The sequence below is a fragment of the Lagopus leucura genome, unplaced genomic scaffold (genome assembly GCF_019238085.1).
Source record: "Lagopus leucura isolate 7727_CA_CO unplaced genomic scaffold, USGS_WTPT01 Super-Scaffold_100073, whole genome shotgun sequence".
NCBI classification, from domain to species: Eukaryota; Metazoa; Chordata; class Aves; order Galliformes; family Phasianidae; genus Lagopus; species Lagopus leucura.
In genome coordinates this window covers 172,211-188,769 of record NW_024962314.1, presented here as the reverse complement: position 1 = coordinate 188,769, position 16,559 = coordinate 172,211, and the positions used below count along the sequence as shown (strand labels likewise).

The 16,559-nt window shown below is 54.3% G+C and overlaps 1 protein-coding gene across 2 annotated transcripts; it reads left to right on the top strand.

The window, feature by feature from the left end:
- Positions 1 to 538: 538 nt before the first annotated feature.
- Positions 539 to 14,948, top strand: LOC122188632 (adenosine receptor A1). Of its 2 annotated transcripts, XM_042887081.1 has the most exons (3): positions 539 to 628; positions 913 to 1,287; positions 14,011 to 14,948. In XM_042887081.1, exons 2-3 carry the CDS (start codon positions 947 to 949, stop codon positions 14,642 to 14,644), a joined length of 975 nt encoding a protein of 324 aa, XP_042743015.1. In that variant the 5' UTR covers positions 539 to 628; positions 913 to 946; the 3' UTR covers positions 14,645 to 14,948. The 2 variants fall into 2 exon arrangements, with proteins under 2 accessions (XP_042743015.1, XP_042743016.1); XM_042887082.1 differs by lacking the exon at positions 539 to 628 and having other exon boundaries at positions 1,218 to 1,297.
- Positions 14,949 to 16,559: the final 1,611 nt, after the last annotated feature.

Sequence of the window (16,559 nt, the reverse complement as noted above, 5' to 3'; positions counted from 1 at the left end):
TTCTTCCACGTGCTTTGTTGGGGATAGGAATGAGCCCCCTCTCTTCCCCAGCCCTCCCCACTGCTCGGCACGGGGTGCAGCCTCGGCACCCACAGTGCTGCTCCGAGGGCTCAGCCCCGCCCCGGCACTGATTTTTGGGGGCGATTTTCGTCGCCGGTTCCACCCCTCCGGCGGGTCCCGGCCCGGGGCTGAGCACCGAGCGGCGGCTGCTCCGTGCCCGGTACCGGCTGCTCCGCGCTCGCTCCGTCGTCTCCTTCCTCTCCACTCCTGCCCCTGCAACGGGGCTCTGAAGCCGGTTTTGGAGCTGAAAGCGAAACGTGAGGCTTTTGGAGCCCGGGTTTGGCTGCAGAGCGAGCAACCCCAACCGGCACCGCCCGCCTCGCCCCCGCTCGGCTGCGCAGCCCCAAATCGGGTCGGTCGCTCTTTAAAGGGCCGCGGGAGCGCCGCACCATGTGATGCTCCGTCCTCAGCTGCGAGCTGCCTGCGGGAGCAGCGCGGTGCTGGGCACCGGGGCCGAGCGCAGCCCCCCGTCCCGCGGCCCCCCGTCCCGCAGCATGCCCCCCTCCCTGCCCGCCGGCTGAACGCGACTCGGGGACACCGCCGGCACAACCTCCTGGAGCCGGACAAGGTGAGGCGTCCTTCGGAGCTACGGACAGCAGAACGGCTGCTCGCGGGCCCCCCCCCCCGCCGCTCCCCCCACCCCGGCGCGGCGGGTCACGGAGCTCCGCTCCGCGCGGTGCGTTGCGTTGCGATGGACGGACGCGCTGCGGGGGGACGGGGCAGGACGAGGTCCGGGGGGGCCGGCACAGGCAGTGGGATATTTTTTTTCCCACCCCACCCCCGCCCGGGTTCCGTCCCGGCTCCATCTCGGCTCGCAGCGCAGTTTGTGACCGCCTCCCTCTGCGTTTGCAGGTAACAGAGGGAGTGCAGAGGGGAGCGCAGCATCATGGCACAGCCCGTGTCGGCATTCCAGGCTGCTTACATCTCCATCGAAGTGCTGATCGCTTTGGTGTCGGTGCCGGGGAACATCCTGGTCATCTGGGCTGTGAAGATGAACCAGGCGCTGCGGGATGCCACTTTCTGCTTCATCGTCTCGCTGGCGGTGGCCGATGTGGCCGTGGGTGCTCTGGTCATCCCTTTAGCCATCATCATCAATATCGGACCGCAAACGGAGTTCTACAGCTGCCTCATGATGGCGTGTCCCGTCCTCATCCTCACCGAAAGCTCCATCCTGGCGCTCCTGGCCATCGCCGTGGATCGGTACCTGCGGGTAAAGATCCCGGTCAGGTAGGACAATGTGAGGAGTGGGTCTGGGGTGGGCACTGGGGGGGTTCAGAGGGAACAGAGATGTCTCAAACCCTTTGAGAAGCAGCAGCACCAGCAGGAAGGTTTGGCTGCAGCAGGAATCGGGGCAGGCTGGGTAAGGGGGATCCCACAGCCTCTGGTTGTTTTGCTCGGGGGGGGTCACTGTGCTCCACTTTGTATCTGGAAGGAGACGACGGCTCTGTCCTCAGCCCAGGTTTCCCGTGCTGAAGGTGGAAGGCACTGACAGCCTCAGGGACCTGTGGGTAGGGGTTGCACAGAGTAGAAACAGTCCCTGCGCACTCCCTCCCTACCACACTTGGCTTCTCAGGCAGTTTCCCGTTGCACAATTTGTGTACATGTATTTTTTTTCAAGCCTGAAAAATCCCCGTTCTCCACCCCAACAGCACTCCAGAGCCCTCTGTGCCTTCTCACTGCTTTTGGGGCTTTTTTGGTTCTTCTGCATCCTCTGTGTGCTGGGGACAGGTTCAGCTGTGGGAGGACTGCAGGTCTATACTTAGCAGCGCCGCTGAGCTCGTGTCTCTGCTTCTCCCAGCAAATGCAGCCTCTCCTGCCTTGCTCCCTCTGAGCATCAGTTGGGCTTTTGGGGGCAATTTCTGCCCTGGCCCAGGACCCTGAGAGCATTAATGTGGAGCCTTCTGTGCCACGTGTAGTTTGGGTGGGTTTTTCTCCTGCTATGTTAACTTTGCATTTGGTCCATCCTGGTCTGAGCACGGTGAGATTTTGCTCTGCCTGTTCAGATCTTTTTTCAGTATTGAATAACTTTGCACTCAGTGGTGCCAGCCTTCCCACTCTGTCATCCACCCTTATCCCAAATTCCCAGCAGCTGGCACTGGCTGTGGGTGATTTTTTGCCCTAAGCACATCAGGGATCACAAATGGTAGAAAATACCACTGAAGCACAATTCCTGAATCTCCAGAATTCCTGAAATGCTCCAGATTTCCCCCAGCCTGTTGCTGGATGCCAACAATAACAATAAAATGATACTGAAGCATCTTTCTGGTGCTGACGTGCCCTCTCAGCCCATCACCTTTGCATCTGGGGCTCTGTGGCTCCCATGGATGGAACTGATGGGGGGAGCTGGACCAAGGGGACTCTGTGGGGATGGATGTCCCATGCCTGCATGCACTTTGCAGAGGTGGTGCTGTGCAGCCCCAGGATTCCCTGCAGGTCCTGTGTTTGGGATTTCTGAAGGGATGCATGAGTTTCCATGCCATGTGCTGGCTACCTGGAGGCTGAAGGCAAGGGCGCTTTTGGCTGGGAGCAGTTGGCTGAAGGAGATAAAGCCAAAAGCATCATTCAGGTGGAGCAGAAGGTACCACACCCCCCAAGCTTCCCAAAGGGAGCTGCTCCAAACAGCTGGAAGCCACCTAAAATAGGCTCAGTGCCTTTGTGCTGGAGGAAAACTCCCATCTCCCCCTCGTATCCTTCCTCCCCACACGGCAGCACCCCTGCATTCCATCTCCCCTCGCTGGGCGCAGCAGGGTCCCCCCAGCCCAGATCCCGCTTCCCCCTCCCTGATGTGCTTAGGGAAGATGAAACGAGTTCAAAGGGAGGGGAAGGAGCCAGGCAGGAACCGGCCCCCGGCATCCCTGTGGCGGGATGCAGGATGCAGGAGGGACGGTGCCGGAGGGATGTTTTCATGGGGATGCAGTTCCTTTAGTATAGGAACCACAGCCCCCTCGACTAGGGATGCTGGATGCCAGAACACAGCCTGATCCCATCCTTGGGCTCCCTTAGGATTTCTCTCCCTTCATCTGCTTTGAAATACACGCTAGGAGAAGAAAACCAGGGGAAATTTGCTGGAAGTCTTGCACATGACCCTAACACTTAGGGTTGGTGGGTGCCCCCCGCCCATCACACCCCATGGCACCCAGAGGAGCAGCTCACCAAGCCAAGCTGCATTTCCCACTTCTGAAGGTTCTGAGCAAATATATGATGCTGCAGAGATGTAGAAATTAGATCAAACTGGGCTGGAAATTGCTCAGTAATGGGAGGCAGGAGCAGAGAGGGGAGGCTGAGGCACAGCATGGGTGAAACAGCGTCTGTGGGTGGCCCTGGGAACAGCACTGGCACTCTGTGCTGCTCCAGCAAAGCCCTGAGCCTTAGGAGATCTGAGAGCACAGGAGCATCCCTCAGCCCTGGACCACAGATTCCACCAGTGAGGAGGATTGCAGGTAACCTCCTGGATGGAGGCAGCAGTGCAATGCTTCCTCAGCTTGGCTCTACACTTCTTGGGCTCCTGCTGGGATTGCAGCGCTCTTTCCCCTTCTCTCTGGGCCTGCCAAGAGCCACAGGCCTGGGGCCAGCTGGGGTTGGGTCACAGGAAGGCTCATCACCCTCGGCCAGCTGGGGCACAGGGCTGAGGTTTTCCTCCACTGAGGTTTCAAAGGAGGACTTGGTGGGATGGTGGGGGGCACTTCACTGTGGTGGGGGTGAGGGGTCTCTGGGACAGGACACTGCATGGGCCTAAATTCCCATGAATTGGAGAATAGAAGCACCTAAGGGGTATGGAAAGTATTTCCAGTGCTCCCAGCAGTGAGTGTTGGGAAATCTGTAGGGATATTTAGGCTCTGAGAGGCAGCAGCAAGGCCAGCATGGGGAAGGAGAGGTGTGGGATGCGGTAGGGATGTGTGGTGGCCCCAATCCCCGTGGCTCTTGGTCCCCTGGAGATGATCCCTATGGAAAGGGGGAGGCACTGAACCTCGGAAGCAAGATTTTGGGCTGTCTGAAGGATTTTGATCCCGAACAAAAGGTTGAAATGAAGAAAATGAAGTGCATGCTGCATACGAGGTGATGTGACCCACAGGGAATGTCCCCAGGGAAGCAAGGGTGACCGGAGATGGCTCCCAGCAGCCTGGACAATGCAGCAAATGATGTGTGAGGGCAATGGTGAGTGACTCTGTCCATCCAACCAAGTGAATGAACAAAGCCACGGCTTGTCTGAGGCTTATTTTTGAATTTGGAGGACAGGTTTCAAAGCATTCAGGCGACTCATTGGGAGCTGAGGGAGTTTTGGGGAGCTCACGTTCACAGAAGCTCACCGAGGCATCTTTCAGCTCCGTTAGCTGACAAAAAGATGCAATCCTGCCTTACAAAGCAGGCTGCATTTCTAAGGAATCCTGTTTTCCTAAACCAGAGGAGTTCTGGGAACCGGCAGCTCTTTGCAGCCTCCTCTTGCTCAGAGCCCTTCTGTTCTGCCCTTGCTGCCTTTATTTTTAGCAGATGAGGGTGACCCACAGGGAGCAGGTAGATGGGAACCGAGAGCAAAGAGGAACCAGAGATCACAGCCTGGAAGGGTTTGCTGGAGAGCTGTTTCCAAGTTGTATTTATCAGCACTCCCTGATCAGCTCAGCACATGGCTGCTAAATCTCAGCGTTTCACATCATGCTCTGCTCAGAACCAGGAAGCACAGACGAGTTGTGGTGCTGGACCAGGAGCATGAACCCAGTGCCACCAAAATGATCAGAGCCCTGGAAACAGGCAGGCATTTACCAGCGGGTTGTATCAGTCTCAGATCCTGCAAACACCCGATGGAGCCACTTTTCATCATGACTGTGATCCACGGAGTAACATTCAGCCAAGTGAATGCTAAGTCACAGGCTGGGGCTCTTCCCTCTGCGATGGGATGTCAGGATTAGACTCTCTGGGAGTGCACAGCTGCTGCAGCAGCACTGTGAGACGTCTGCTGGCAGCCCGAAAATCAGGTCACAGAAGAAGCCGCAGCCGCTGCGATGCTGGCTGGAGGGGGGCGAGCTGGGCTGGGAGCATTGTTCCCATATCCTTGGCTTCTGGGTTTGTGGATGTCCCCTCCCTGGGAGGTGGCAAAGATCGAAGTGTTGGATGCTCTGTAGTTGGCAGGGCAGAGGAGAGGGGGGAGAGGCCTGGATTTTTCTGAATGCAGGGGTTATTCCCAAAATTTTTGGACTAAGAAGGCAAGGGGAGACGTGTGGCTGTTGGGGTGCTGCTCCCCATGCCCACACGCAGAGTCTCCAGCTCATCCCAGCCTCCCAGATGCAATCCGTGTGCTGGGTCAGCTGCTGGGGGTTGTTCTGCCCTGACCCCGTTTGCTGGAGCCAACATCTGTCCCCTGGGCAGAGCTTCCATCTGCCTGCTGGGAGATGAATGGTAACCAGCTCCTAGCTGGTGTTTTCCTCTTACGCTCCAAAATCACGCTCTGGGGAGATTTTCATTGGGATTTTTTTATGAATGCTACTAATTGTGAGGTAAAGACATTGACAATGCCTTACCAACAAATGCGAGGGCAGGTTCCCTGGAAGGGCAATAGTACACTTGCAGCTAGGGAAACTGAGGCACAGTGCAGTGCCAGGACTTGCTCAGTGCAGGAGGAGTGCGGTGAAAGAGGGGTTACCCACGGTCCTACTGGTCTGAAGAGTTTAGAGTCGGGTACCAAAGGTTCATTCAGGTGTTTCCAAAGGTGCTGGGTTGGTGGAGGTGATGCCAATGCACACCGGGGTCTGATACTTTCCAAGGACCCCATAGAGGCAGCGAAAATAGTTCAACACGATACAGGAGGTTCTGCCAAAGCTGCTGATTCAGTCTGCCTGATCCCTGCCAGCCCAGCCTGGCCCTGCAGGCAGTGTGTCAGGAGTGAGTCAGGAGCAGCTCACCCTGGTGTGTGCCTTCACTGCAGCCAGTTGGAGCTGGAGCTGAAGAGACCTTTGCTGGGTTGTCCTGGGTCATCCTTCATCCCTGAGCTGGAAGAAGTTGACTGCAGCAGTGAGAGATGTCACTGTCACCCCGCCTTTATAGAAAGGCCAGCTTGACTCTGATGACCGGAGAGGGATTTTGGCCATAAGTTTGGTGGAGACAACTGGAACAAAGCCCACCAGACTGTGCTTTCAAGATCTGGTTGGCTGGGACCCACAGACCAACAGCCACAGTTTGCAATCAGTGAGGCCAGAGCCAACCACCCCTTCTGTCCAGAACACACCAAAGCAGACTGCACCCAAACACAGGGGGCTTTTGGGCATGGGGAAGTGTAATGAGAGGATGCAGAAACCAATTGTGTCCTATATCCATGCTGAAATCAGCCTGGCAGTGGGAGAACGACTCATGCTGAGAGGTCACAGCCTGGGCGTGGGGACGGGACTTGAGGAGAGGGATTGGAGATGGAGGAAGTAGAGAAAGTCAGGAAGTTGGAATTGTGATGGGTCTGACATCCTGGTGTGGAACAGGGGGTGGAAAGGTCTTCAGAGCACAGGAAAGAATGGGGAAAAAAGGAGGAGGATGTGTGGAGGAGGCAACCTGGTGAAATGACCTGGGAGATGAGTTTCTTTGTGACACACACAGGAGTCATTTCAGACTGGAACAAAACCGATGGGCTGGAAAAAAACTTCTGATTGGAGGAAGGTCAAGGGAAAACCTGCAGGATCCTGTCCAAAGGGTGCAAGGGAGGTTCAGACAGGGAGCAGGGAGTCATGGTGCCTGCAGAAAGTGGGATATGGGGCAGGGAGGAGATCATGCGAGGGAGAGACATCGGCCTGGTGGGATGGAGATGACTTGAGCGGTGTGACTCCTTGGGGGCAACACCACCCTCAGTGCCTGAATGAAGAATTTCCTGCCCACAAAATCAGAAACCAGCCTTCCCTGGGGCTGGCTGAGCTCCTGGCAGGGAGATGCCATTGCTGGCAGCATGGATGCCCAGCTGCTGGGGCAGGCGTGCTGCTCTCACGTGGCATGCCCAGCCACAAGAAAGAGCAATTGATGATCTCCAAGATGTGGACAAAACAGCCCCAGAGCCAGCAGGGAACCCTGCAGAATAGCAATAAGCTGATCAGCTCCTGCTGCACCAGCACCCAGCCCTGCTCAGCCTGCCCAGGCACGTAGCTAGCTGCCTTCCTGACAGGCAGGTCTGGGGGTTAAAAAGACGTCACTGGTGATGCCATCAGCAGGTGTGAAATAATCCCACAGAGATGGTCTCCTCCTCAGTTGCTTGTGGGCTAAGAAACATATTATTGATGGGGTGAGAACTGAGGAGGAAGGGACGTTTTTGGTGATGCAGGGCAGAGCAGGATCGGGTGCTGGGAGGTTTGTTGGTGTCTGGGTTTGTCCTTTGCTGCACAGAGCAGACAGTTCCTCTGTGCCCTGTCCTGTCCCTCCCCACCCCATCCCATCCCTGCCTTGTTCCTGTCTGGGCTCTGCCCCCAGCGCCAAACTGAGCGTTGCTTCCAGAACTTCTGGTTGGTTTGGTTGGAATTTTGTTCTTAATTAAAAATTACTCTCAAAAAGGAAAGGGATTTGCCCCCAAGCCTCATCCTCTTGGCTTCTTCAGCTGCTTCAGTCTTTGCTGCTCCTGAGACTGCACAAGGTGCCCATGGGCACAGCACCCAGGTACCAGTGATGCCTGGGCAGGGACACAGCAGCAGGGAGGTGACATCCCCTGGTCCATCACCCTTGTGCCACTCATGGAAGGAGGGCTGCACTGAGCAGCATGGGGCACTGCCTTCCCTGGGCCATTGCTGTCAGAGCTGAGAAGTTTTCTCTTGGCTACTTTCAAAGGAGAGAAGTGCCAGCTCCTGGCACTGGGGATGCGCTCTCATTCAGCTCAGTTCATCTTGCTTCGCTTGGCACAGCAGAGCCCCCCTCTGCAACTCAGTTTCCCCATCTGCTCGCAGAGGGAACGGTGCTACAAACTCTCCAAAAGCACCGAGAAACGCTGCCTCAGACACAGCCATAATTAGCACAGGCTCTCAGACTGTGTAATTCCTCTTTCTTTTTTGCATTGGTATCAACACTCTGTGAGTTAAACCCTGCAATGTGCAGCTACGACGCATTTATTTCAGCTCGAGTGGCTCTGTTTGCCCGTGACCCTGCGCGGCCGAGAGCTGATGGCACAGCCTGCATCCAGATGGATGAGCACCACTGTGCAGAACCAGGGCTAACTGAATGGAGATCAGCACCCACTCCCATCGTGCTCACAGCCTGGGCAGTGCAGATGCTCCGTGCTCACAGGGCCATCCCCAGCCCTGATTGCAGCCACAGCAAAACGTCTCCATCTCCAGCTGTGTGGGGACCCTCTTGTACATCCCTTGTGCCCCAGGAAAAGGGATGGCGGGGCCTCGGAGGCTCCGTGGGGGCCGGTGTGGTCCTCACACATGGGGAGGACTGGCTGCTGCCTGGCCAATCAGTCCTACTTGTCCATGCCCTGCTGCAACCGGGCTGCATCTTCCCACTGCTCCCTGCCTGGACTTAATTGCCAGGGTAATTAGGAAGATGCACAGGGTGTGATTTATCGCTGCAGTTTCTGCTCTCAGGTCTCAGCTCTTTCTCTGCCATCCTGGTGCAAACACCAAGCGGGTTCCTTCCAGGCTGCAAGGTCAATCGGTTTCCTTCCAAGGGAATAAATCATCATTTAAACCTGAGGGAGGAAACGGGAATTAAATAATAAACTTCAGGTTTGCTTTGCACTTGCATTTATTTGTTTTCCTGGTGAAAAATCAATTCTCTGCGGTGAGGGAACATTTGATTGCGGTGCTAACTGGAGCCTTCACTTCCAATTTGGCGCTGCATTCAGCTGATCAAGATGTATAGATCTGCCCTGGACAGATTCATGTGTACATAAATAACTTGATGACTAAACACGTGCGTGTTCTGTTCCTCACTTCTGTTCCCCTGATGTTGCAGAGTTGAGTAACACGGGTTTTACCCATGATTTGTGGCAAGTTGTGTTTGGGCTGAAGGTGGAAGTGCAAAATGGCATCTCTGAGACAGGTTTCATTAATTGAAAGTACGTATAGACAGCTCATTAGCCAAAAAAGAAATTTATCTGCCTGCTTTCTGCATTTGAAATTGAGCTTTAAAGCAGGGAAAAGCTGCCCTGTGCAGAAGATGCTGGATGGGTTGTTTTGGGTTATCGTGTCCTCTGCGGCTGAGGAGCAGCAGATCTCATCAGCTTTCCTAATTCTCATTTAGAGGTTGGGTGGGGAAAACAACCTCCCCTGTCTGCTGAGCCTCCAGCCAATGTTTCAGCCTTGGAGGTATCAGTCCTGGAGCTGAATGAAGTGCGTGAAGGGAAATGTTCCCTCTGCAGTGACAGAATGTGCCGCGAAGATCCCGAGCTGCAATAACAAACTGTACCTAAGAAACCAGAGTTGAGGTTGTTGACTACAAAGCAGGAGTGGGGTCAGCAAGCAGAAGTGCAGAACCAAGAAATTAAAAGAGAGCCGATACCAATCTCCTGTTCCATCTGTAGTTTAGGATATCTCATCTTCTGAAGTGTCCTTCTGCAGCTGAGAGATAAAGACCCACCTCAGCTGTGCCTCACAGCTGGACTAATGCCTCCCCCCAGGAGATGCTATCGCAGCTTTCCTGCCTCCTGCTCACCCAGCCAACAGAACAACTCGAGACCCTTCTTATATCCTCTTCTGTAAGTTCCCCATCCTTTCTTTTAATAGCTCTTGGTGCTTTTCAGCCTCACCCACTTGGATGCCACTGGGATTTCGGTGCTGGGACAATCTCCTGGGAGATGCTGGCTATCCATCTCCTGCCTTTGAAGTATTTGCAGGTACAGGCTGTCATGGAGAGCTCTATCTAGCCACCAGCTTTGGCTAATGTTGGTTGACATCGATCCCTCCCAAGGCCACGATCCACCCACCAGCTGTCACCAACCCTCACTTCTTCCCAAGTGGAAAACCAGAAGTGATGCCATCAGGAGACCAATAGGCTGAAATGACCCCTCTGCCCGCGAGGTGCCTTCTCACATCACCTCCGTGGCTCATTGCCACCTGTCACCTCCATCCCAGCTGTGAGAATTGCAGGGATGACTCAGGAGGGTGTGAAACGCCCTTGTGGTGGAAAGGAGAGCCATCACCCAGCAGCTCCAGCCACGTCTGCAGGCAACGTGGGCTCTGCTATTGGCTCACTGCAGTCTTTGAATGGGTGTTGGGAGCATGAAGGGCTGAGAGATGGGTGTGTGACTCCAAAGAGCCACACAGCTCCCAACCATCACAAAGGAGGGATGTGAACAGATGGAGCGCTCAATGTCCCTTATGCAGCACTTCCCACCTTGCAGCTACACGTTCAGCCCTGAGCTGAGGTAGCTCCTTGCAGGACTTGCATGCTGCTTTGCATTTCTCAGCTTCATGTTTCTTGAGCCTCACATCTCTGATGTTTCTCAAACACCAAAAGCTGCCCACCCAGAGGCCTCCAGGACACTGAGATCAGAAGCAGAGATACAGCAGGGAAAAAGGAGCAGAAACCAAACTCCCCTGAGATCAAGGAGGTTTTGCCTAGAGATTTTCAATTAGATCAGGACATGCTCTGGCTGCTCTTCTGTGCTGTGCTTGAAGTGCAGATGATCTTCATGTCAGCTTGGTCTCCTTTCCTTCTACCTCATTGGCTCCAGCTTCATTTTGTTAGCGATGGTCTGCCTTCATTAGTGAATTAATTCCCCAGGAGCTGCTTTGCAGTAAGCCCTACCAGAGTGAGGACCAGCAAAGCTGCATCTCAGGGCAGGCTGGGCAACTGTACACGTTTTATGGACAAAAGAATATTGAGAAATGCTGAGGGGAAAAAAAAAAATACGTATGATACAAACCAGATGTGGAATCACTGAAGGTTTGTCAACCAAGTCAAGAGAATATGTTCCCTGAGTGCCATATGTGGATCAAGCTGTGAGTTGCAGATACCTGGACACATCAAGATGTGGTAGAAGGTGAATCAAGTCTGGAAATGACAAATAGATGGAAGAGAAGGCAAATAACACCTTCAGGGTGAGGGCCAGGGGGGCACCCCACAGTTTCCTGAGGTGGGGGCACCCCAGCATCTCTCCCAGTACATCGTACCTGGCTCAAGGAGCCCCACTCCTTTCTCCAGGCCTTGGCAGGGTGTCCAGGAGGGTTTGGGGCGATAGCCATCCCCATGGGGAAGGGACAACGCAGAGCCCTTCAGGAAAGGACGAGAAGTGGAAAACTGGCAATTATGGTCAGGCTCAAAAGCCCACAGATGAAGGAAACAAGCCCAAATGATGTGATGACGGAGGTGACTATTATCTTGGATGGTTTCGTGGCAGCTGTTAATAAAAATAATAGTAGCAATAAATTTGTAATGATGGTAGCAATCATTACAATGACAACAATCATAATATAATTATTTATTAATTGTGAGCCATTATCAGCACTTCCTAGTGCTTCTGCCTCCCAGACCCATCCCAAATTCTAGCTCTATTTCATTAATACAAAATGAGACAGATGAGAAAGATGTTTTCTTGTTGGTGTGATCAAAGCAGAGACATGGGAGCAGCAAAGACTCTTTCTTCCCTCCCTCCTCCCCCAACCACCAAACACTTTGGGCCATGGGGTCAAGCAATAGGCAGAATCTTGCATTTCCCTGCCTTTCAGTAGGGTTTGCAGCCTTCAGAGCAGCAGAGCCCCATGTCCAGACCCCGTGGGGTGTACAAAGCTGGAACTTGGAGTCATTTTGTGGTTTTATCATTCCTCGTGTGGGGCTGATGGGCAGCGTGGGCACCTCGAGCCCCAGGGATGGATGTCACTGCCCTGGGTTTGTGGCTTGAAGGAACAAAGTCAACAGAAGCCCCGGTTCCAAATGTTGCTGGTTTCTGTGAGTTTGCTGGTTTGGGTTTTAGTCCCATCTCTTGTGACCACGATGACACCGGCACATGTGGAGGGGGATAAACCAGGGAGGTTTTGCTTTTAGTGGCCAGGGTTGTGCAGTGAGGAGCAGCAGATGTGCAGCGGGGCACAGAGGTGAATGTGCAGCAATGAGCAGGAAGGGATGTGCATTAAGGAGGGCTGAGTGTACAGCAAGGATGAGTGTGCAGTGAGAAGGATGGAAGGGTGTGCATAGAGGAGGGATGGATGTGCATTAAGGACAGATGGATGTGCACTAAGAAGGACGGAAGGATTTGTGCACTGAGCAGGGATGGATGTGCGCTCGTGGGGGGTGGATGTACAGTGGGTTGGATGGATGTGCAGTGAGAAGGAAGGAGGGCTGTGTGCTGATGTGGGGCTGTTGCTCTATTGCATGTGTGTTACACCCTCTGCACCAAACAGACTTGTGCACGACCTCTGCAGCTGTCCTGATAGCCATCTGCAGCAGCACGCCCTGTTCTGGAGCAGTGTGGAGCCAGGACTGTTGGTGCTGGCCCCCAGCAGCTGTTCTCCATCCCCTCCACTGTGGCTGCAGGCATGAAACCTGTGTCCTCTGCTCCAGCTCACGGCTAAAAATGGGGTCTCAGTGTTCCCTCTGTCCCCTGTGCATCCCAAACCCAGGCAATGGAAGGGAAGGAGGGCTGAGTGCTCTATGCCCAAGTGCCTGGGGCCATGGAACACCACCGCTGCAGGGTGGGGAGCACCTCAAACTGCAGAAAAAATAGCAGAAAACCCTCAAAATCCTTGAGATGTGAGGCTTGCATGGGGGCCTGTCACCCACCACACCCATCCCACAGTGCTGACTTTCTCCCACCACCCTTTGGCTCCCCAGAGCTCCAGATCTCCCTGCCCCATGGCTTTCTCAGGGTCTCCTGCCCTCTCTCCTCCCAACAAGGAATAAATCACCCTCTGGCTCTCAGAGGAAACAGCAGCCTGCCTTGCCACCTCCTTCCCATGGGATCTGCCTGGAAATGATTTCCCAGAACAGAGGGGGGTTCCTTCAGGAAAGCCATCAGGGATGGGCGGCTGTGGACCCTCTGAGCTCCTGATGATGGATGTCCCCTCTCTATCCTGCCCCCCTCTGTGCTCCCATCCTGCCCTTGAGATGGGTCTGCAGAGTGGACCTTTGAGGGGGAAGGAGTGGGTTTGAGTTCTTGGCAGATTTGTTAAGACAAGCAGCAGGGAGCTCAGAGCAGCAAGATGGGACTCTGTGTTTCCCAGCCACCTCCATGACCAAGTTAACACTGGCACCACAGCAAAACCCAGCAGACAGCCAGAAAAATATCCCTCATTCAATCCTCTCCAGTGGAAGAAAAAACACTTGGGTTGTGAATCTGTCTGGCCTCCAAGGAGGTGCTTTCATCTGAGGACCAGGGGGAAAAATCAACCTAGCAGGCTTTGTTCCCGCTTGGAGAGCTCTGGGGAGCCAGGACCATGTTGGTGAGGAGGACACAGAACACAGCCAGCCTCCTCCTTCCATCCCTTGGCACGAGCCCATTAGGAAAAAGGGTTTGGTCAATGGGGAGAGCACTTATGAAATGTAACAAGCTGTGCCCAGAGGACCATTAGCACCACTGGATGCTTCCTCCACCCAGCAGTCTCTGGGGAAGTTTTTGTCAGCGATTTCCTCCCCAGCACAGGGGGAATTGGCTGAGGCAGGGTCCCAGAGGGGCTGGAGCAGGGAGACAGCGTGTGGTTACTAATGCACCTCCTGGCTTCTCACCAATGCCAAAAGCTCTGGGATCACCTCCAGGAGGTCTCTGCCCATCCCCTGGGATGGAGGTGATGGGAGTCTATGGGAGTCACCGTCCCTGGAGGTGTTGAGAACAGTGGAGATGTGGCTCCGAGGGACATGGTCAGTGGGCACAGTGTGGATGGGTTGAGGTTGAACTGAGTGATCTTGGAGGTCTTTTTCAACCTTAATGATTCTATGGAGTGAGCAGCATCATGGGCATCTCAGAACGGGCACGACCATCCCATGTGCAGAAGTCTGAACCCCCAGGCAAACCCTCCAACTCACGTTTCATTTTCCCTGTGGTTGTTGTCTCTTGCACAGGTACAAGAGCGTGGTGACGCCCCGGCGAGCAGCAGTGGCCATCGCTTGCTGTTGGATCGTCTCCTTTCTGGTGGGACTCACCCCAATGTTCGGTTGGAATAACCTGAACAAGATGCTGGGGACTCAGGATCTGAACGCCAGCCATTCAGATTTTGTCATCAAGTGCCAATTCGAGACGGTCATTAGCATGGAGTACATGGTGTACTTCAACTTCTTCGTCTGGGTCCTGCCGCCCCTGCTGCTGATGCTGCTCATCTACCTGGAAGTCTTCAATCTCATCCGCAAGCAGCTCAACAAGAAGGTCTCCTCCAGCTCCAACGACCCCCAGAAGTATTATGGGAAGGAGCTGAAGATCGCCAAGTCCCTCGCGCTGGTTCTCTTTCTCTTTGTGCTCAGCTGGCTCCCTCTGCACATCCTCAACTGCATCACCTTGTTCTGCCCATCCTGCAAGACGCCTCACATCCTCACCTACATCGCCATCTTTCTCACCCATGGCAACTCGGCCATGAACCCCGTTGTCTATGCCTTCAGGATCAAGAAGTTCCGGACAGCCTTCCAGCAGATCTGGAACCAATACTTCTGCTGCAAAACCAACAAAAACAGCAGCAGCACCACGACTGAGACGGTCAACTAAGAGCTGAGAGATCACTGCTGCCAGGAAAGGGGGGATGAGGACCCAGGAGGGCTGAGTTTGCCATTCCCCGTGCAATCTGAACAGCCCAGCCCCTGAGCTGCCCCCAGGGGTTATTTATTCACAAGCATCGTACTGTTTTGATATTGTAGCCTGCACTGTTCCTTTCTTTTTATTATTTTTTTTGTTATTGTTCTCGTTTTATTATTTTTATTTTTAAGTGTTGCCAAGTATTTAAGGAGATGTTGTACAGATAAAGATGCGGTTTATCTTAACGCAAATAAAATAAAATGGTAATGAACACCCAGGAGGTCCTCCACCACTGATGGGTTCCAATGGCTCCTTGGAGCTGTTTGCAATGTTGGGCACCCCACGCTCTGCCCACCACATTCTGCCCTTTGTGCAAGGCAGGGTCGCATCTCCTCCATAGAGTCATGAAGGTTGGAAAAGACCACTGCAATCACTCCAGCCTCTGTTTGCCTCATTTCTCTCCCACTTGTTCCCTATTCCCTCCCCACACGGTCAGACAATGTGTACGGAATGCAGGCACCTCCATTGCCCAGGGACGCAGAGGAGCCTGCACCCCCCTGGGGTGGTTTGGGGGCGCTGTGTCAGGGCTGACGCTGCCATGTGTGCCTCTCAGGTTTGATCACGGGCAGGGGGTATTGCTGGTCCTGGTGGTGGTGGGGTTGAGCTGTCCTCCCCACCCGGCTCTGCAGTGTCTACAGCAGCACTGCCAGACTCAGCTCTGTGGCAGGATTTCTTCCAGCGGTGGGAAGAGTTAATTAGAGTTAATTGGAATTCCTTTCTTATCAGCGTCCCCTATTCATTGGACTCCCTTTGGAAGCACATTTCCTATGGCCCTTTCCCAGCCCTGGCAGGGCTGTGCCCCTCAGACGTCACCGATGGCAAAATGACTGCAGTGAGTTCCCGTAGGGGCTGGGAGGAAAAGGGCATTGAGATTTATGGGTGGCTCTTTCACTGGCTATGGAGCACAACCCCATGCACGTGGGTTCACCATTGGCCCACCCCTGCAGACAGCCATACATTGCTCTGAGAGGAAGAGGAGGATAGCAAGGGAGCGTGGTAGAAAGGATGAGAAGCGATGAGGGGCTCTATCCCACACGTTTTGCAGGGGTCTTAATACGTTCAGGGTGGCTGTGAGCCCTGCAGGTTCAGACCACGGCAGGTAAATTGAGTGAGGAACAAAAGAGAAAACGAGACGGATCATTGCCTTGGGTCTCAGCTCTATAGAGGGGCCCCAACTGCCCCCCATCTTACTCCAAATCCCTTATCAGTAGTGCCCAGGGATGCTGCAGCCCCAGGGCAACCCAGAGAGGACCCCCAGCCCCTGCCCACAGCCCCTTTACACAGCAGCAGCTTGGCTGCAGATTAGGGCTGTTGTTTACTGAGCGCAGGTCAGATTCCCACTTGTGTCATATTTCTGCAAGAGGTTGCTTTCCTGGAAATGATGCCTTTGCCTGCTCCCTGCTAAGGTGCCCAGAAACCTAACAACTGGGATGTTCATAAATTAAAAGGCACTTGGATGATTGCTTTCAGTAAAATATACGTCTAGCAGATTTTTCCACTTGTGTGCCCTCTGGACCTTTCCCAGGAGGGCTCACTATGAGTGGATGCTGTTACCCTCCTTGGTTCCCTGGGGGGTTACAAACACACTCCTTGCCCTGCAGGGCTGAATTAGCAGTCAGAAAAGGGGCACAGTGTGCAGCACTGCTCCAGGTTGGTGATGCCTCTTCTCTTCAACAGGGCTGCACACTGCTCTGCTAACAGCCCGCTCCCAGCACCTGCCTTTCACCTGTCAATGCCACATGCTGAGATGATGACAATGTGAGAGGGCAGAACATCAGCATCAGTGCCCAACGCCCAGTGGGTCTGCTTGGCCCACTGCCCAGCCAGC